Here is a 19736-nt window from a genome sequence, read left to right as displayed (position 1 = left end):
AGATGTTTGGAACGAGCCAGTCTTTCATGGTGTGGCAAAACTGACGAGTTCATTCATGATATTCTCAGTAATCACCTATATTTTAAAGAAAATAGTGAATTATCAAATGTTTTTGAGACTAAATTAAGACAACAGAAGATAAAAGGTGAAATCACAGATGTGTCCAGTTATCTGCATTGGGCTAGCCCACCGTAACCAACTAAATGAAGCCCACAGTACTCCAAATGAGTGGAAGCACACAGACTTGCCCATGCACACAGACACAGACATATGCCTGACATTGCAGAGATGTTAGGCATGAAATAAAAACAGAAGACACAATAAAAGGCATGCATAAATAAAAAAAGACATGATAGACAAGTGACTGATGGCACCTGTGACTTCAAAGGGACTGACCAACCCAAACATCTGAGTACAAAAAGTGCTCTAAGTAACCTTACCACATGGACCCAATTATGCAATTAAATTGCAGTAATGCATCGAAATATTAGTGAGAAAAGCCTCAGTCAAAAGCATGGAGAGAAGTGAGGTACTGTGTACTAAATAAAGCAGGGACTAATCAACACAAGTGGGCCAAGTTAGAAGTGAGATATACATCAGTAAGGCAAAAACATCCTGAGGACTTAAAAACCTCAAATGTAAATGAACAGAGTCAAAGAATGTGATGATGATGAAGCAAAGTGATATGCAAATTGAGGATATGTTTGCAAAATTGTGTCTCTTGAAACCTTCTCTAGTTCACCTCACCTTTGTTGTTGGAGATGCCATAGTCAAAGCCCTGTGCTCCGTTAGAAGCTGCGGCTCTGTTGAAGGCCTGCACAGAAAAAGGGCTGGGTGGTGGGGTCTGGGTCCCATGCTCAAGCAATGCTTGTTCTGTAAGAACAAACCAGATAGGGTATCTTATAATATATCACATTCTGAGGTTGAAACATTTCCCTCTGGTTTTAAATCTGGCTAATGAACAGTATTATGACGTAAGGTCAGGCTGTGGCTTACCATCATCGTGGCGAAGGTACTGGTTTCCCCCGCGGTCTCTGGCCAATGACCAGGCCTCCCCTTCATCACTCTCACAGAACTCCACCACACTGTTCTTATCCAGCTGTACCCAGGTCCCCTCTGAGTTGACCACCTGGTACACAAACAACACTCTTTATCCGTACTCACACACCCTGTACACTCATCTCACACTGTCTGGCCCTGATCTATCAAAAACCAGTCACAGCAATTTTCCATATCAACCCCCCGTCCATCCATGTTATTACTGCACAAACAAAACCAAGACACAAACTCAACCACAGTAGATCACTAACATGCAAACATTCAGTTCATCTGATTGACACATACAAAAATCCACAGCAGTAGATCACATGAAATTGATTTTGTGTATCAGCAGACACTGCGGGACAAAACTGATGTAGCCAGAATAAAAAAAAAAAACTAAAAAAAAAAACTTACTCTAAGAAACAGGTAGCTTATTGAAAGGTAAATGCAAGAGGTTGTTTTTTCTGAACTTCCTGAAATATTGTCATTTTGGAAAAACACACACAGAAGGTAGTATTAGTATGCGCAGGCTGCACCTCTCAGATCCAGACAGGGCATTCCAGAATAGGCTCAGAGAGCAAACTATTGAACAGCATGACACACCACAGCAGCCAATGACAGGTCATATCCAAAAGAGAGGAGGCTCCACTCATCAACAGGCCAAAAAGACAATTAACAAAGTTCAAAGTGTATTAGCAGAATTGTTAAAAGTGCAATAAAGATACAGTGAAGGCACAGAGAGGCTCCAGCATTTTGTGATCAGACTTCCCCTGAGAAGACTTGAAGCAGCTGAACATGAAACCCTGAAACTGCAATGGATTTATAGACAAACTGAAATTAGTAAGTCAGGAAGCACGCAAAAAATGTTGCAGCCACAGGCGTTGATTAGATCTCAACAAGTGGAGAGATACATAACACACACCCACACCCACACCCAGAAGCACCTGATGTATTTCCCTTAGAGAGAGAGATTGCATTCTTTACATTCAAAAATCAATTTAGGAAAAACAGGGAACTCTAATTTCTGAGAATTAAGGCCAAAATCTGCTAGCATCAGCTATAGTACATTGCGTGATCTAAACAGACTGATTTATTCATCTCCAGCCACAAAAAACACATTGCATTATTTGGGGTGAGTGCGTACCTCGCCTATGGCCTTGACCTTGTTGCCAAGTACTAACATTCCAATGGGGATACCCCTAAGGTTTGGGCAGCTTCTGATGTTGTGACCAGAGGGGCCGGTCTTCACTACCTTATAAAGCCCCGGGCCGCCGCCCTGCCCTGCCCTGTTCTGCACCCGAATGGGGGCCTCGTGGGAAGGGCAGCTGCTCACCTCCTTAACGTTCTCCTCCGATTGGCCCCTGACCTCCTGCAAGAGGTGAGAGCATGGATTAGAAGCAGAGTAACAGATCAACAGGTGGCAAAAATATGAAAGACCAGGACACGGCTAAGACAAACTAAGTCCTGAAGTGTTACGGTGAAAAGCCACTGCTGGTAGTGTAACAGGGAGTTGTAAAGGAGCATGTATGCTCAGCCAACCTTCCAGTAATAAATTAAGGTTACATTTTTTTTTTAAAGTCAGAAGATTAGGCCTGTCTCCAAGAAATCATAAATGAAGAGTAGCTGGACATGTGCTGTGTGGTCTTCATGATCTTAAAACAACAGTTGGCCATTTTGGAAAAGATTTTCTTTCCAAGAGTTAGATGAGAAGATTGATAACGCTCCTACATCTGTCTGTTAGACATCAAGCTACAGCCAGCAGCCGCTAATCTTAGCATAAACACTGGAAACAGGGGGAAACTGCTAGCTCTCATTTTTTGATTGTTTAATCTGTCCAAAAAAAAAAAAAAAAAAAAAAAAAAAAAAAAAAAAAAAGGGTAATTATGTGTGAGGCTTTTTCTTGGCTGAGTGCTATTCTTGGAGTAAACTATGAGGTCTCAGCTGAAACTTTAGGAAGTTACTGTTCCAAGGAAATAAATAGCCAAGCACAGAACTCCTGTAAATCCACATCTTGTCGTTTTAACACTTTGGTTTCGTATGGATTAAACAAATGAGATATAATGCGTTCATTATTGAGCTTTATGCGCTGATATGCTCATTTTGTCTCTTTCAGACAAACTCAAATGAGCTGTCTGTTTCCAGCCTTAATGCTAAGCTAAGCTAAACTGTAGCCTTACATTTACTGGACAGAGAGTTGTATCATTCTCCTCATCTGACTTACTGCAAAGAGCAAATAATTATCCCAAAATGTTAAACTAGAAATCACATGAAATGGAAAACTGAAAACCAACATACACTCCCATCCTCAACAGCAGTAATTCATATTAAAAAAAAAAAATTTACCCGCAGATATTAAATGTCCTGTACACACGTAAAAAATTTCAATATAAATTATGATCAAAGTACTCGCACTACATACAACTTAAGAACTCAACATTCCATTCAACAACAAATTAATGCAATTTAATTGACAGATTTTCATACAGTCTAAATGGAGGCATGCTATGAAACACAAGGATACAGGACTATATTTGACAAGCTTTTCAAACAAGACCTCATGCAACAGACTGGACATTAGTATCTTCAACCCCATGCAACATACAAGCTTGAACAATAATTATTCAAAAGTCCCAAATGTGAATACTGCAGTAGTCTATGAGAGTAGTAGCCGCTGACATACTGTATCAACCATGCAACTGTGGTTCAACCTCTTATGCCTGATTAACACTGGGAAAACTACAAAGTCACAAGGGGTTCAAGAGGACAAGGAGAGCAACAGATAGATGATAAGCTATGGGGCAGTCAAGCTATTTATCCCTCCTTCATCCAACTCACCTGTGGTGGGAATATAGTTAAGGGGGTCCATGACAAAAAGCCGATATCCCTGACTCCTTGGCTAGCGTTAAAGACATTCTGAGCAACAGATCGTGAGACAGTCAAGAAACAGTAGACAACCCGAGAAAGGAGAGAACAGGATGGGGAAGGTGCTTGTGTATTTTTTTGGAAGAAAAAAAAATAATTTTTGGCCTGGCTCTTCTGGAATTTCTAGGATCAGAGGTTATTTGAGAAAGTGAAGAAGAGAGGACAGAATCTGACTGGTGTCAGATAGGCCAGTTAGACATGGAGCACTAATAAAAGGGGCCATTAGGTACTGCAAATACAGGCACAGCCTGTAACTTTACAATACAAATTGAAGAATCAAATACATTAAAAAAAAATATATACAAAACCCAGTTGCAGGGGCAAAGAAGAATTTCAAGGTCACTCTAAAAACCACACGGTCAATATTTCCAAATCCATGTCCAAATGAAATACATATAAATAAGAAACTTCCAAAAAAATTCCCCACTTGGATGATGTAGTGTGTCATGCTGTTCAGACAGAGACCTTAGATGGAAGCCTCCTAGCACCTAAAGCATCCCAATGCAAAGGTGAAATTGTAGAGCAGTAGAGGCACAATTTCCCACTGAATTTTTTTGTGGACCAGTGATTGCTTCATGACAGAAAACCACCTAGATATTACCATCTTGTTTTCTGATACGTTCCTGTTACTGCAATTATTCGTGTCTTCAATTATATCCAGTCATATTCCTTATTGGATTCTATTGCATATTATGGCGGCTTTTGTGGCATGGAGCAAAATGCAAGAGAAACTCTTGTTATCACATGCTGTAGTGTGCAAGTTTTCATGAATTGTGAGCGAGAGGCATGAAGAAAAGAAGACTGAGCAGTGCAGACTAACAAACTTCACCACAGGATGAAATTGCTCCTTTACTACCTTTTCCTTGTCTGTCAATTCCTGCATTGGGGTTCACTTCAATGCACTAAAAATATACTCCCTAGGCAAGTGAGCATCCAGTGTCGTGTCCAGCTAAACACACAATGATCGCGTAATGGTAAACTTTTTGCCTTGAAACATGAGTTAATGCATGCATGTTCCCAGCTGCTGTTCCTTTGCACAGTGTGTTAGTGAAAGTTCCATACTCAGTGTTGCTTTCAAAAACGTTTCATGCACGAACACCCCAGTAGTTATACTCTGATAAAGTTTCTCAGTTTACCATGCTTTGAAGACATTTGGGGAGTGGGTCCCAAACACCCTGAAAACCCATTATCATTAAACAACACAGATGATCTCTGAGCTTTTCCCTAAATGAACAGCACAGGAGCCTCTCTTATTGCGAAACGGAGTCAGACTGCACAGCAGGCCTTCTTCTACTTACGTCGGCTGGGACCAGTAGGCTCCTGCCAAGGTGCTGGTTAAAAGAGAGGCACCAGGCTTCAGTGTACCCATTCATGCTGGGAACATACTTCTTTACTGTTTCATCATTGAGCCTGAGCCACACACCATCATCATTGTGGATCTACGGGAAAACAAGCAACAGAGCAGAGCACAGCCATGCCCTCCTGTTACTATGGAAACAGGAAGGGCAGCACCCTCTCTCTCTCTCACACACACACACACACACACACACACACACACACACACACACACACACACACACACACACACACACACACACACACACACACACACACACACAGAGCACTCCTGAGGCTGCAGGAAAGTCACATTAGAGGACTGTAAGTTGAGGTTACAGCACGGTGCAAGTGATACATATAAAAACGTGTCACTAGTGTTGCTACCAAGGGTGAGGGTGCAGCTGCTGTGCAGGACTGGTAAATATACTGAAAATCTGTCTTTTAATACATGCTTTGATTGCTAAAATTCAAATTTTGGATTGAAATCCATCACATCTATTGGATATATGGCGCAGGCCTTTTAGCCTTTCCTGTAGCCTCAGAGTGCCTTGGAAGAGTATGAAGCAACATAAAGTAAGAGCAACAAATTTCTAAGCTTTGAAAGTTGTAATCATTACTGAAAGAGGGAATTACATAATACACCGAAACCATCTAAGAAGACTCAAAAATTACTTAGAATTGTTAATCTAGACACAAACACTAGGATTACAATATTTACGATTCTGTCTTATTGATTTAGAGAAGAAGAAATACAGAAATAGAATAAAAGTTAATAGTGCTCCAGCTAGTAAACTTATATGACATAACTTAAATTCTGCCTGGTCTAAAGTCAATTACCTCGTCAATGAAAGTGATGGTGCCATTGACATGCACTATGCCTATCTGTTCACTCTGCAGGGAGGGGTGACTACGCACACGCAGGCCTGCGCTGTCCTTGGACACAAATTTGCGGACCTGAGAGAAGCAGAGGGGAGATGGAGACTGTGAGCGGCAGGAGCAAAGAATAGAAAGAAGAAAAAAAAAGACAAGAAGTGCAGCAGCAGGAGGAGAAAAAGAGGAAGCAGGACAAGTTGACAGTGGGAGGTTGCATGCACTAACCCACACAGAGCTAGCTTCTGAATGCACACATACAGACAGCAGAAGTTAAGGAAACTTTGGCAGCTCTATTTTCAGTAACACCAATCTACAGCTATAGAGGTGCATGGAAAACCACGGAACGCACGTTCCAAAGGAAGATATGCAGTGTCGATTTAAGGCGTATTGCTATATTGTTGCTTGTTTCCCCATTATGGAGTGAAAATTCAAAATGCCACAAGTTTCACAAAATGATGATGACCCCAACATGCCTAACATCAGTTTGATGCATTCTTTGCATTTGAACAGAAAAATAACTTCCGACCACTCTTTTGTTACTTCTTAAATATCAATCTTCTGCTTGAGTAAATGACTAATATACAGTACTAGCAGTGAGACTGTTTACATGCACACTATACCCTGAGTACTGTAAATAACTTTACTCACAGTTATTAGTCTTATAGAAACAAAAAATAGAACGTCTTTATTGTTAATGTACAGAATACAACCAAATTAAGGGCCCTACTCTTGATTAGTGCATTAAAGGACACAGGGAAACAAAACAACCTCAGCAAACAAACAACCACAGCCAACACAAGCTCTAAAATAATACGTAAAATAAATAAATTAATGTACTTATTGCACTAGAATAAGTTAAATTAGAGCACTAGCTCTACTAGGTATTGTCCAAGAAAAATGTTGCAAGTGAGTGGTCATTCAACGCTTGTTGGAGTTAGGTGTGTTAATGGCCCTGGGAAAGAAACTGTCTTTGTGTCTGATGGTCCTGTAACACCTGCCAGAGGGCAACAGGTCGAAAAGGTGGTGTCCGGGATGTGAGGTGTCCTTCAAAGAACCTCATCAAGTTACGAGGAACATAGCAACAAGCAGTTTGCCAATTTGCACATCACATAAAAATATGCGCGTCTCTTTTCGCGTCTCTTTTCTAAATGTCAGAATTTGTTCACTGTTTTATTTTGGATCCACTCCACCTTGTACTGGACAGATGTCTTACAGTCAGTCTCCACTGCTTTTTATAATGGACCAGCATTTGTTGTCAGTTGTCACTTGTCAAATCAGCAAACCGAAACAAGGTGAAAACAGATAAAAAGTTGCTTTATCTCAGTGCAAATGGCAATATTAACAACCCCTTCACTCATAGGAAGTGTCTTGTTTCAGTATTTGTATTGAAATTTTGTTTAATGCAGCTTTGAGGGCAAGAGTTTAGTCAGAGTGGTTGTAGTTACAAATTGGTATGAACAGGTATAAGGTAGGACAAATTGTTTCTGGTCTCTGTTGAGTTGTATTTGATGGGTGGGTGCAAGCATGCATGCATTTTATTGGTGAATTCATGTGCATGTTCATGCCCCTGGTGATTAATCACAAGAAAAAGCTCACCTTGCTAGGCTGAGGTTCAGCCTTTGGTTTCACCATCTGAGTTCCAGGTGGTATCATGCCTTTGGGAGGGTCTTTGACTTCCACCTCCAACCCAGCATCTGAATGAAAATACCATTACAGCTCAACATTATAAAAGATGGCAGGTCACTGTCCATTCTGAAGGCCTTAACATTTTTTAAATATTAATTAATCAACATGCATAGCAGTTACATTACATTATGTCATTTTGTGGGGTTTAGGAGGTTGGTGACGGTCATCTGTGCATTCTCTCTATTCAGTTTGTGGGAAATACTTAAGAGGACAAGCGGGTTGTTCTAACAGACATTTTAACTGACTTACCTATCTCTATGCCATCAATGGTGACATGGATTGTATAGAGGCCTACTGCTCCTGGAGTCCAGTTGGCACTGTAGGTTCCATCAGTGTTGGCACGAATCAGCATGTTCTCACTGGGTCTGTGTGGGAAATTATCAATAAGGAGATGTGTCTCACTGGTAATTGTGTTTTGTTTCTGCATTACCTCACTTACCTTTTCGGGGTGGGGGAAGCAAAACGCAGCTCTTCAAAGGAGTAGTTTTCATATGCCTAAAAAAGAGCAACTGTGAGAACTGAGACGGTAACAACTAAAACACTGTTTTACCAAAATATTATTACCATGAAGTTTACCATGACAGAAAAAGTAACCATCTTGATTTTCCCTAAATTCAAACTGTCATCTTTATCAGGTGTTCTCCAACACCTTACACTGCTATTTCCTATAAGTGGAAAACAATTTCCCCTTATGGAGAATCCGTAGCCATTCAAATGTAGACAAGTGAGTTTGATAAGCCAGTTACATGAGACTGACCTTCATCATGGTAATAGCAATGTATCGAGCTTCTTTCACAATCATGGGCTCGTACGTGGCCTCCAGCTTGGGCATTGGCAGACCTCCAAAGGTAAGGTCGGGACCAGAGGACGAAGGGGAGGAGCCTCCAGGAAGCCGCTGCAGCTTCTTCACATTCTCAGGCTGCATTGACTTCTTTTGTGAAACGGGTACAGCTTTTACCTCCACCTAGACATGAAACGAAGTCAACTAGTCAGGAAGGTGTGACACTGGTAAAATGATGAGTAACACATTTACTTTTTGATTTGACATTGCAGATAAAATTATGTTGTCATTTCTTTTCATGCAGAAAAGCCAAAGCAATTATCCCGACCTTCATGTTGGGAACATGCACCACATCTCCATACTGGTCTTTAGTCTGTACAACCACGGTAGTTGGCCATCCACAGCGTATGTCATCTTTGTTCAGGATAAGAGATGTCTTCTGAGGGTCTGCATAAGAGTCTGGCTGCAGCCACCTGGAAGTTACAAGGGAAGGAAATGACTTGAACTTGTAATGATGCCTAAACCTAAACTATCAAGCCATCTACAATCAACTGGACACAAAATCTTACCTGGCCAGACGTCCTCCACTTGAGTTCTGTACACAGGTGATGAAGTCCTCAAGGAAAGAGTGCTCATTGGTTTGGAGGTGCAGGGGCAGATTCCCCTCCAGGGCCTCCAGGATGGTGGGGGAGTGAGACAGGGCCAGACCCTTCCCCAGGATCCCTGAGTGAGCTTTACACACCTGGGGGAGGGCAAAGGAAATATGGTTTAATATAGCATAATATAGTAAGAGATATAGTGTTCTTCTCACTAGACCACTACAAGTCTCAAGGAATATCTTTTACAGATAACATACCTGTAAAGAGGCTTCCTCAAGAATCTCAAGATCCTCCTCCAATTCATTGCCTTACATTGAAAAGATTAGAAAAATATATGAATGGTTTACTCAGAATGTTTTTACGCAAGATTAATTTGCTCCCAGTGGTCACAAAGTATCACGGCATCATACAGTTCTTTAATAGCTCCAGCAAACTCCCTTATGCACAGTTTTCCATACCTATAGGGAGGGCCAGGTCTTTCTTCATTAGAGCTGCAGCACACACGCTGCCCAGGTAGGCCAACTCTTTCTCTAGTTGGATAATACCCTAAAACGTCAACAATGCCTTGTAAGAAATTTACTTCTTACATGGTAGGATGCAACACAGTCACAAGATCCAATCATGCTTCACAGAAGAGTGTCTGTACCTCGTCAGGGCCAGGGTTGAATTCATATCCCACAGCCACACACTTAAAGCCGTAGAAGCAAGCTTTCTCATCTTTAACATAATCTGAGGCTGTTTCCAGTGAGAACAGAACTTCATTTCCTGAAAGTGGGGAGGACAGAAAAATACAATAATGGATGATTTAATGGAGGTTAGCAGAGTTCTGTAAGTAAACTAATGGCTGCCTGCTGTGTGACTGAGTAAAGCATCATTAAGCAGATTAAAGCACTAATGAGAACAATTAAGATCATTGAACAATAACTGGGCTGCAAGAATAACTGTGTCACTACTCAATTGCTCCTTCTTTATGCATCATGATACAACACATATCACCATTAATACTGTTAGTGTTACTGTTAGTTAACAAACAAATGCTTTGCCTTAATTTATATTTTGGCATTGCCTGCTTGTCTTGCTTGGCATAGATTTCTCGTTACATTTTGGGAATGTTCTGCCCTCAAATTACCCTATAAGGTATGTAGTACATCATCCCAGGCTGTGACCTTTAGAGTACTATAGATGCTGAGAAGAAGAGCTGCTGCCTTATGAGGGCGAGAGAGTTGCTTGGGCAGTACATTGCGCTTGGCAGGTTGCAATCCTTTCCAGAAATGTAAACACTGTCATAGCATGAGCAGGAAGAGGAATCTCTGATTCTCATAGCAGAGCTGTAAATCATGGACAAGGTAATTTAAATGCATTCCTTTCCAATCCTTTCAATTAATGTTTGGGATGACTGCTTTCAGTTACAAGTCTGACAAGCACCTCAAATAACAAAAGTTTTTTATATGCAGTCTTAATGCTTATGAATTCACATATCAAAAATGCAAGACAACTTCACCACTTCAAAGCCAACCATGCTTTTAAAATGTTAAGAAAAGCTCTAATATCAGGAAGTAAAAATCAGATGTAATTATGTGTCTTTCACACATAAAAAGGTAAATATCTTGATTTTAAAGTAAGAAAAAAAACGTTCATTTTTTTTCTTTGTGAATCTGTCATAACACTTGAAGCTGAACGTCTAATACAGGTTGAACGGCTAAGCTTTTCTTACCTGGCAGCACAAGGACAGTGGTTGGCCAGCCTGTGGAGCCTGAGAACTTCTTGAGCTCAGTCCAGGTGTTGATGGTGTCATGGATCAGAGGTTTGCCCCCCAGGCTGGACAGATGGAGCGTTCGGCTAGGGATGAGCAGGCGTAGGACGTCCTCTGGCTGTGCAGTGCCACACTGTGGATCAAACTCAATGGTGGTCCAACGCACACAGTCTGGGAATGATACCTGAGGCAAGGTGAGAGAGAGCAAGATTAATTTAATTTTAAACTGTAGACATGTCTCTGTAAATTACTGGCTAAGCAGTTAGAATGCTAAAGGATACTTTACCCTGTATTGTGTGACACCTGCTTGCTTGTAAGGGTGGTCACTCTCCATTACTGAATAGTGGTTTGAGGTGGTACAAGCTGACAGGCCCTGCTCAGGCTGGTTGCCAGTCGTGCTGTCAGTTGACTGATTGGGATTGAAGGTGGGTGGGGCATATTTTTGGTTGAGGGCAGAGACAGCAGGTAGCAGCTCCTGAACCAGTCCAAAGACCTCAACAGCAGCCTGGGTGAGGAAGAGGAGCCATTTCACCACAACGCCACATCAGGAAGGGCCAATTCAATACTGAAAGACAAAGGGTGTGCCCTCCCTCTTTGATCTCTTACCTTAGGTACAGATGCAGCCACGGGGCCAATGTAGGCCAGGATAAGGGGCAGGAGCATGGAGAACAGGCTGGAGGAACTTAATAACTCAGGAATGTCATCAACTAAAAAGAACAAAGGACAAAGACAAGACTGAAGAGATGCTGAATGTATCTGATCTAAATTTAATCCAAGAAGCTCTGCAGCAATTATCAGTGCTTTTGTAATATAGGTGTTAGTTTGCTGTGCCTACCATCGACAGCAAATGCCCTGTGAAGCAGGTCCTTTGCAGCTCTGACCACAGCACTGACAACAGATAGGGCTCTGCTGCAGTTCTTGTCCTCCTCATTGGCTTTGCTAAGCAGCTGAGACTGGAGGTCCCCATCGTACTCGCTCCTTGAGCCATGAAGAAAAACTTGAGTTAGTAAAAAAAACAATACTTCAGAGATGAGATATTGCAAAAAGCTGGCTTTGTGTTTACCTGTAGTAGAGGATCTGTGGGATCTGTCCTCTGGTCTGGTTGGTGCCATTGCTACTCAAGCTGCAGGTGCTGAAGGTGAAGGACACACCGTCGGAGCACTGCACCGTGGTCATACCTCCGTCCCCATTAGCTGTCCTGCTACCGTAGTTTCGCAATCGGACAGCATACTTCACCCCTTCCTGCAGCAGAGCAAATACATCAGTGGCACCATGTGGATTTTTACCAAAGCAGCAGAAAATTCCATAAAGTCAGACAACAGTTATAGTAATAGCTGCATCTCAACACAAAACTATAAGTACATATTATTTTTTTGACAGCCTATGCACCTTGAGTGGCACAGCCTTGTCCAAGCGAATCTCAGCAATGTCACTGGGAGAATCATCAGTGCTGTAGGTACCCTTCACCAGCTCAAGAGATGTCCACCTGTGAGAATGTGCAGAGTCCCCTGGGTGCTCTGTCTGGGCCTGAAGGATGAGGGAACAAAAGTGGTGCAAAACAGTGAGACAACAAAGCTTCAGGGGTCATTCAGCAAGGCCAGAGGACATGTAAAAGATACTAAAAATATAAGCTGACAATGTTACATAATCACTTACGTCATCAGCCAGCACCTCTAGTTCATACTCATGGATGCCCCCTCCTCCGTAGACACAGACGCCCACCAGCACAACGCCTGGCTTGTCTACTGTCAGACAGATGGCATCCGGAGAGCCATTGCCTGTGTTCCAACTCCGGCCCTGGCTCGTTTTAGTGAAGCGGTTGGGAGATGCTTTGACCGAGTGGAGTGAGTTCAGCCCATCAACCTTAAGAGCAAGAACATATTACCCAGGTTATTCCATAACCACATAGGGCTGATTAACACATTTGAGGTGAATAGAATCATTTTCTTTGTCCTGTTGCATAAAGCTTACACTCAAAAAGCAGTATGGATACCACCAGGCTGCATATTGAGGACAAAGCATGAATTTCAAATATTGCTGCCTAATCAATGGATGTCATGGATGACTGTATAATGGCTGTTATCTAAAAGTAAAAGCCAGCAATGTAGTTTGTTGTATTTAGAGACAAGAACAGTGTAGAGAGAAAATGGATGGTTTTCATAAACATAAATCTATTCATGTTTGGGATGTGTTAGGAAATATAAACTACTACTATTTATATCAGCCTGCTGACTACAAAGAGCCAGACACAGCTGCAGAGGGACTTATCCAGGTGCTCTGGGGAGGAAGTGTTGTTTCCCTGACAACAGACTGGGGAGAAAAACTGTGATGCCAAGGGCTGTCGTCGAGTGACGGTTACTATGACAACGAGAGCTAAAGAGTCCTGACTGCAGTACCCGAGTATGTGTGTGAACAGAAAGAATGATGTTAATGAAATGAAACATGTGAAAGCAGAAGAGTGACAAACACCTGTCCCACCCTCTTAATGATTCAGCATATCGTAGTTACAATACAGAAAAGCCAGTACCTTTTTTTTTTTTTTTTAAACAAAGACACTACCTTGTACAAAGAACGACCTGTCACTATGAAAAGAAGAAAGACGTGTAGTCAAGTTGACAGGTCTGTTCTACAGCTATTAACGCTGTGATGTGAAGAAACAGAATGGGAAGCAGATGCATTTAAGATCCAAGCTGTCTGAACAACTAAAATGAATGTGGCACAGGCCTCTTGCTCCAACCACAGAACTGTATGTTGATAGAGAACAATGAATACAATGTGAAGGTCAAGGAGAGACAGAGGTTAACAAAAAAAATTAAAGAAACAACACACACTGAAGATGACAGGCGTTTATATTCATTGTGTCCCTACACACATGCCTTATGTGTGTGTTTAATGGGGGCATGTGAGTACAGGTGGGAGTTAAGTTACCTCAGAGCCCAAGGCAGAGGCTGTGAGCTCAGAGACAATGGAGGCCAGCAGACCACAGGTGTTGGAGACCAGGTGTGGAGAGAACAGCTCCACCTCCTTCCTCAAACTCTTCCTCACTGGCAGCACCACAATCACCAGCATCTTCTCTAGTACCTCCCGGAAGCTGGTCATGCCCATCAAGTTCTCTTCCGTCTACAGGAGTAAAAAGTTATGTGATGTATTTTGACAAGAACAGGATATGGTAATGATCAGAGGCCACCAAGTTCTCTCTATCAAACATTTCCAGGGTCACTAACCACACCCTTAACCACTCATGTCCACCATTTCGAAAGAAGAAAAAAATTATATCTGATGTAAAAGTCTATGACTTGCAAAAACTTACATGGCTTAGTTTCTCCATATGGGCCACCAGCAGGGGGAAGCGGTGAGCGAGGGCAGAGTCATTCTCTGTGCTGACTTGTTTGACCAGTGAACGCAGCAGCACTTCCCCGTCATATGCAATGGGAAGGATGGATGTCAGCTTGACTGAGGTGTTGCATAGAGCTGACATTACTGCTGCCAGCAGACGGCTGCTGGATGTGCGAAAATTGGCTTCAGCAATGTCCTGAAATACAGCGAGAACAAGAATGAAATCACTGACCACTGATTTTTTACTTTTCTGATGCTCTTTAAAAAACCAAGGAAATATTGTCAGGGAACTATGATTTTGAGGCAAAAAGGGTAGGCCTGTTGTACCTGTGTTTATTTATCATCATAGATTTATAGATGAATCAATAATGCAAACGATAATTTGTTGCAGCCCTATTTAAAACTCCTTTGAGGTACAGTTACATGGTCTGCTGTCAGATACCTTTTAAAAGAACTTTTGCCAGCAAATTACCTGGTCGAGGCAGTTGAGCAGATCACAGAGACAAGCCCACTGCAGTGCTGGGGTTGGGTAGAAGGAGTGGAAGCAGGCAGTGAAGGTGTTGTGGCACTCCTGCAGCACAGCTTCCAGCAGGGTAAGGGGCTGAGACAAGTAGCCCTGGGGGTCATTGTCCAACTTTGTCAGGCAGTTGTCCATGCCTTCTGACAGGATCTTCTTCAGCAGGCTGCGTGTCTTTCCCACGCACTCTGCCAGTTTGCTTGACTCCTCCACCACAGCTTTGGTGCTGGCTGGAAATCAAACAACACACCATTTGAAAGCTTGTCAGAGGCGATACTCTATTTAAGATTTCATTTAAATGTTTCTAAAATAAAAATGTCCAAAAGTTTTCTGTTTTATATATGTGAAATATATAGCTTTAATGTTTTCTAAGCAACAGACATAGAAGCATTAAATGGCAAATACACTATCTCATTCCGAAAGAATTTAAGGATGAGGCAGAGGCATTCAGAGAGGCATTCATAGCTAAATAGAGAAAAAAATGGTGGTTTTCTTTTTGCAAAGAACATGCCATTACACTGTAATGGATGAAATGCTTTGACATTCTCTGTGTTCCTACCAGCAATGGGGAAGATCTCACAGATGTAGACTCTGAGCAGTCGAAGGCAGCATGTGCCTACGAAGCGCAGTCTCTCTAGGTCTAGCAGGGTGGCTGTGTACTGGAAGCCCTTTAGCCCACGTAACTCCTCCACACCCAAAACCAAGGTGGTCCAGCTCCAGTGAAGGACACTGAGCAGAGACTCAAAACACTCCTACAAAGAGACAGAGGTAGACAGTCACATACACACAGTGCTGTAAAAAATGATCTGTCAAGACAAAGTAATGGAAAACAGTATTTAGCGTTATTAAAACATAAGAGACTCACCACTGAGACTGTGCGAGCAAAAGAGCGTTTAAGGATATGGACTGGTTCACTGGTCTGCTGTTTCCCTTTAGATGCATTGCCATCATTTGAAGGAAGCCTAATGGTAAAATATAAAAGGAATAATCCGAATCATATACTTAAAAAACCTCTAAACAGAATAACGTTGCATCCCTGGTAAGAAAATGTAAGGAACTTTACTAACCTGTAAAGTAGCTGAGGTATTTGACCCGCATTAACATCTGTACCATTGTTTGACTTCTTAGAGCTTTTGAACTGAAAGACCACACTGAAGAGAAAAAAAACTATTAAAAGGCTGTAACCAAAATTCAAATATTATGTAGCATTTAAATCTGATCAAATGATATAAAAAAGTATAAGATGTATTGATTTTAAACGCTGTAATTTTACCCATCATCAGTGGTAATGGTAGCCTGCCCATGAGAGCCACAGTCACTGCTGGGACCAGAGACTCTGGCCCAGGCCACATACCACCAACCCAGCTGCAGGAGCACGGGCTCATCAAACATCATGGCATATTTCTCCCTAAAAGTAAAAACACCATAATTCGTAACTATCAAATATAAAGGTCGTATCATTTCATCGCTTTTTTTATTACATAAATACTTGTGAAAGCAGAAGAGAAACATAAGGAATACAAACAGTACCTGGCAGCACAGTCATAGGCCAGTACATCAGTCTCAGCCAGCAGATCACCGTCTGTCTCATGGTCACCCCCATCAGGTCCCAGCTCAAACAGCTGCACAACAAGAAGACTGGGTTAATATATTTTAATGCCTGTAATTTGAGAACAGGATCCCACTTAACCCATTGAGTGTTATTATCCTCTGATGGTGATTTATTAGTTTCAAGATATGTATCTCTTACACTGTAATTATTCTAGCTTTCCCATTTCATTATGGTCAAGCAGCTGAAAGAGGACTTTAAAATTTGCAATTGTTCTGTAAAATATTTTGGAATAAGTTGCAGCAGCAAATGGGTAATAATCCAACTGAAAACCCAGTTTCACTTGCTTTGATTTAGAAACAATATATGTAAAAAAAATTTGAAAAAACATAAATGAGAAAGATTGAGATGAACACACAGAACTGCTCACCTTGATCTTTGCAGTGTACTCCCCTCGACCCCCAAACAGACCCAGCCCACCCAGCAGGATGTCTGCATCAGCACAGAAGCGGATGGCCTCCACAGAGTGGGCCGAGTAACCCCAGCCACCACCGTGACCTATAACATCAACCAGAGGATCAATAGAATAGAATCAGGCTATGCAGGGCACACAGGAGCTCTATTGTTTATCTACTGTGACAATTCAGCTGTTTTGACTTACACTGACAGGTAAGAGGTTGGTCTGGCTCAATATAATCACAATATCAAATCAAATCTCTTAATAGCTAAATGTATCTGCCAGTATGTTGCACCATACATCATTTCTCATGTATTCTATAAGAAGCTGCTTACTCTCAAAGCGATTCACCACACTGTAGTCCTCCTTGGAGTAGACCTTCATCACTGCCTGGGTCTCTTCCTCTGCACTGGCTACACCCATTTTTAGCTCCTGCATGGCTGCCAAAGTATCCAGGCAACCTAAGTGGACAACCCAGTACACTTTATATTAGCACTGGATGATGATAAACATTGAAGTTCATAACCCACAGTTAGCATTCCTGCAAACACTTAATTATATGTCTGGCTATGACCTAAGAGAAAATCATTTTTCAATTCAGTTTTCCTATGAACTAACTGAAAAATGATTAGTGGCTCCAAGAAATAAAGTACAGATGATTTTCATTTTAATAGTACCGTCATACACACATGCACACAAACACAGAACCAGTGCTGTACAGTACTGTATACTTATCATAGTTGAGATGGGAGATTCTACTTGCCCTCTGCATTGGAATGTCTAAACAATGCAATTCTATTTCTTATTCACTGCTAAAATATACCATTAACACCACAACTTTTCACTTTTAACGGGGGGTCAAAAAACAGGACTGAGGACAAGCCACTTGTAATCCAATGAAAAGCCCATTTCATGAAAAATTCAGGAGCCACTAGGACTGAACTACAGCCTGGTCACAGCAGTGGATTCATGATGAATCTGATTTAGATACACAGATGTCCAGTGACCCAGCAACATATGCATTGTAGCATTCATATACATATTTATGAGACGTTCATAAAAGATTCATATGACCTCAGATGCTTTGCTGAATGGCTAGTGCAGAGGATTACCAAGGATGTGTAGGGCTCCGTGAGAGCGAGTGGTCGTTGCATGTGATCCTGAGGGCAAAGCCAGCTCTGGACTAAGGATGCTACAGCGAGCCTGTAGATCTGTAGCAGAGGGCATTCTGGCATCAGCTATCACTGCATTGTAACACCACATCTCTCTTGAGGCTGGCAAGAACCTAAAAGGACACACGGAGCCACAGTTAAGGATAACACATGGAGGGGATTAAAAAAATCTGATTATATATTACAGTATATGGCACATAAATATTAACAGAAATTAGTCCTTGGACTGACCTCCAGATGACATCATACACAGGGTCCAGACACAGACCAAATCCTTGCAGGTCCTCCTGCTCAGAGTCATTGAACGTTCTGCAGCTTCCATCCATTTTGTTGATGAGCAAGCATTTAAATGGAGGGGGCTCAGACACAGAGGAGGGCACAAGGCCAATAATGTGTTTGCTAGCAAAAATCTCTGAAGTAGCCAGGACATGGGAGTTTATAAGAGCCTCATCGATTCGCAGGAACGTCTGGTCTCCGCTGGCACCAATCCAGGTAGCCTTTCGTCCGTATTTGGCACCAATGTTGGGCATGGGAGATGGCTTGGCATTCCAGTAGGGCATGTCTAGGATGGGTCGGCCAAGCTGCCCTTTCTGAAGAACAAGAAGACATAGATTCACTCCCCAGAACATTTTGTGGTCAACTACATCAAACAGGTGTAGGGTAATGGAGATCTTAAGTGTAACCTCCATTATGTGTGAAAAATGGAGCTTTGGATTGACAAAGAAGTTGGTTAAAATTTTTTATCAGGGATAACATTTTTCTTACAGAGAAGCTGCCAAATGTGAAGACCTGCCCATCCACGAGGAGAACGGCTGTGTGGTTACTGCCTGCTGTCACCTGGACACTCGGACCTGGTAGGGCCTGCACCAGAGTTGGAGAGCCCCTAGCAGATAGAAATATCTGGTTTAGGTAGCGTGTCCCAAAAGTGCAGTTTGTCTGTTCATGTTTGTAATGTTATTCAGGTCTGGATTACATCTCCAAATGTTTACTCGAACAACTGGGCTGGATGAACAAATGTTGTGGCTAATTGTGGCTGTTATACCTGGAGTTGACATCTCCATGTCCGAGCTGCCCATGTTGGCCGTAACCGAATGTGTAGACGTCTCCATTTTCCATCAAGACCACTGTAGAGCAACGTAATTATGACTTATGACTATTTACTTCAAGGTCGGACCACTCCTGTTCGATGTTTTTAAAAGTTTTCTTTATAGGCTGACAAGGCAACTGAGGTACCTGTCCAGAAGCAGCAAGAGAAATGAAACCTACCTGAGTGGTGAAAACCGCAGCTGACCTGCACAGCTCGCAGCTCACAATCAAATCTTACTGCCCCTGGGGGGTAGGTGGTGATTTTGCTGGCATCCTTCTCTCCTCGCTCACTGCTACCATCTACAAAGCAAACGCTCAAGTCAGCACATTTGAGTAGAGAACAGGAAGAGAGTGAGGTTTAGTAGCAACTTCAGACCGCTGAGGTGGATGTCTCTGCACAGTCCTGCAAAAGGGAGCTGGAGGGAAACAGGGAGAAAACAGGGGAGAAAAGGGAAAAGCATGCCAAAATAGAAAGGAAGGAACACAACCTCTAAAACAGAAAGGCTTTCGGCAACCAGTCCCATTACAGATGGACGGATTGTTTATTTCGTAGATAATTTGGTTTTCTTTTAAACATCCAAGGAAATCTGGTTCACCCAGAGCCCTGTCTAAGAGGTCACAGCTGT

The 19736-nt window shown here is 42.1% G+C and overlaps 1 protein-coding gene across 16 annotated transcripts in view; it reads right to left on the bottom strand.

Annotated features, from left to right (window-relative positions):
• The window catches only part of mycbp2 (MYC binding protein 2), a 60335-nt gene that overhangs the window by 17651 nt on the left and 22948 nt on the right, over positions 1 to 19736 (bottom strand). For 9 of the 16 annotated variants that reach the window (XM_071478761.1, XM_071478785.1, XM_071478803.1 and 6 more), the window contains 36 exons: positions 19291 to 19410; positions 19067 to 19148; positions 18790 to 18907; positions 18256 to 18614; positions 17965 to 18137; positions 17188 to 17313; positions 16826 to 16953; positions 16377 to 16468; positions 16120 to 16254; positions 15914 to 15997; positions 15712 to 15808; positions 15406 to 15598; positions 14802 to 15076; positions 14304 to 14525; positions 13922 to 14113; positions 12650 to 12856; positions 12383 to 12520; positions 12057 to 12235; positions 11829 to 11971; positions 11600 to 11700; positions 11280 to 11498; positions 10955 to 11177; positions 9887 to 10005; positions 9699 to 9786; positions 9498 to 9547; positions 9211 to 9383; positions 8970 to 9114; positions 8618 to 8824; positions 8300 to 8355; positions 8110 to 8225; positions 7771 to 7868; positions 6139 to 6255; positions 5262 to 5402; positions 2186 to 2410; positions 997 to 1129; positions 748 to 873 (listed from right to left, as the gene is read on the bottom strand). In XM_071478761.1, coding sequence (XP_071334862.1) covers positions 748 to 873; positions 997 to 1129; positions 2186 to 2410; positions 5262 to 5402; positions 6139 to 6255; positions 7771 to 7868; positions 8110 to 8225; positions 8300 to 8355; positions 8618 to 8824; positions 8970 to 9114; positions 9211 to 9383; positions 9498 to 9547; positions 9699 to 9786; positions 9887 to 10005; positions 10955 to 11177; positions 11280 to 11498; positions 11600 to 11700; positions 11829 to 11971; positions 12057 to 12235; positions 12383 to 12520; positions 12650 to 12856; positions 13922 to 14113; positions 14304 to 14525; positions 14802 to 15076; positions 15406 to 15598; positions 15712 to 15808; positions 15914 to 15997; positions 16120 to 16254; positions 16377 to 16468; positions 16826 to 16953; positions 17188 to 17313; positions 17965 to 18137; positions 18256 to 18614; positions 18790 to 18907; positions 19067 to 19148; positions 19291 to 19410 — 5400 coding nt within the window. The remainder of the gene's footprint in view (positions 1 to 747; positions 874 to 996; positions 1130 to 2185; positions 2411 to 5261; positions 5403 to 6138; positions 6256 to 7770; positions 7869 to 8109; positions 8226 to 8299; positions 8356 to 8617; positions 8825 to 8969; positions 9115 to 9210; positions 9384 to 9497; positions 9548 to 9698; positions 9787 to 9886; positions 10006 to 10954; positions 11178 to 11279; positions 11499 to 11599; positions 11701 to 11828; positions 11972 to 12056; positions 12236 to 12382; positions 12521 to 12649; positions 12857 to 13921; positions 14114 to 14303; positions 14526 to 14801; positions 15077 to 15405; positions 15599 to 15711; positions 15809 to 15913; positions 15998 to 16119; positions 16255 to 16376; positions 16469 to 16825; positions 16954 to 17187; positions 17314 to 17964; positions 18138 to 18255; positions 18615 to 18789; positions 18908 to 19066; positions 19149 to 19290; positions 19411 to 19736) is intronic. The other 7 variants (XM_071478859.1, XM_071478892.1, XM_071478813.1 and 4 more) reach the window with 6 other exon arrangements.

Source organism: Trachinotus anak, unplaced genomic scaffold (assembly GCF_046630095.1).
Source record: "Trachinotus anak isolate AG129_WGS33_773 ecotype Australia unplaced genomic scaffold, CSIRO_AGI_Tana_v1 ptg000001l, whole genome shotgun sequence".
Lineage (NCBI taxonomy): Eukaryota > Metazoa > Chordata > Actinopteri > Carangiformes > Carangidae > Trachinotus > Trachinotus anak.
Note: the sequence above shows the minus strand (reverse complement) of the source record. Positions and strands in the feature narration are given on the sequence as shown.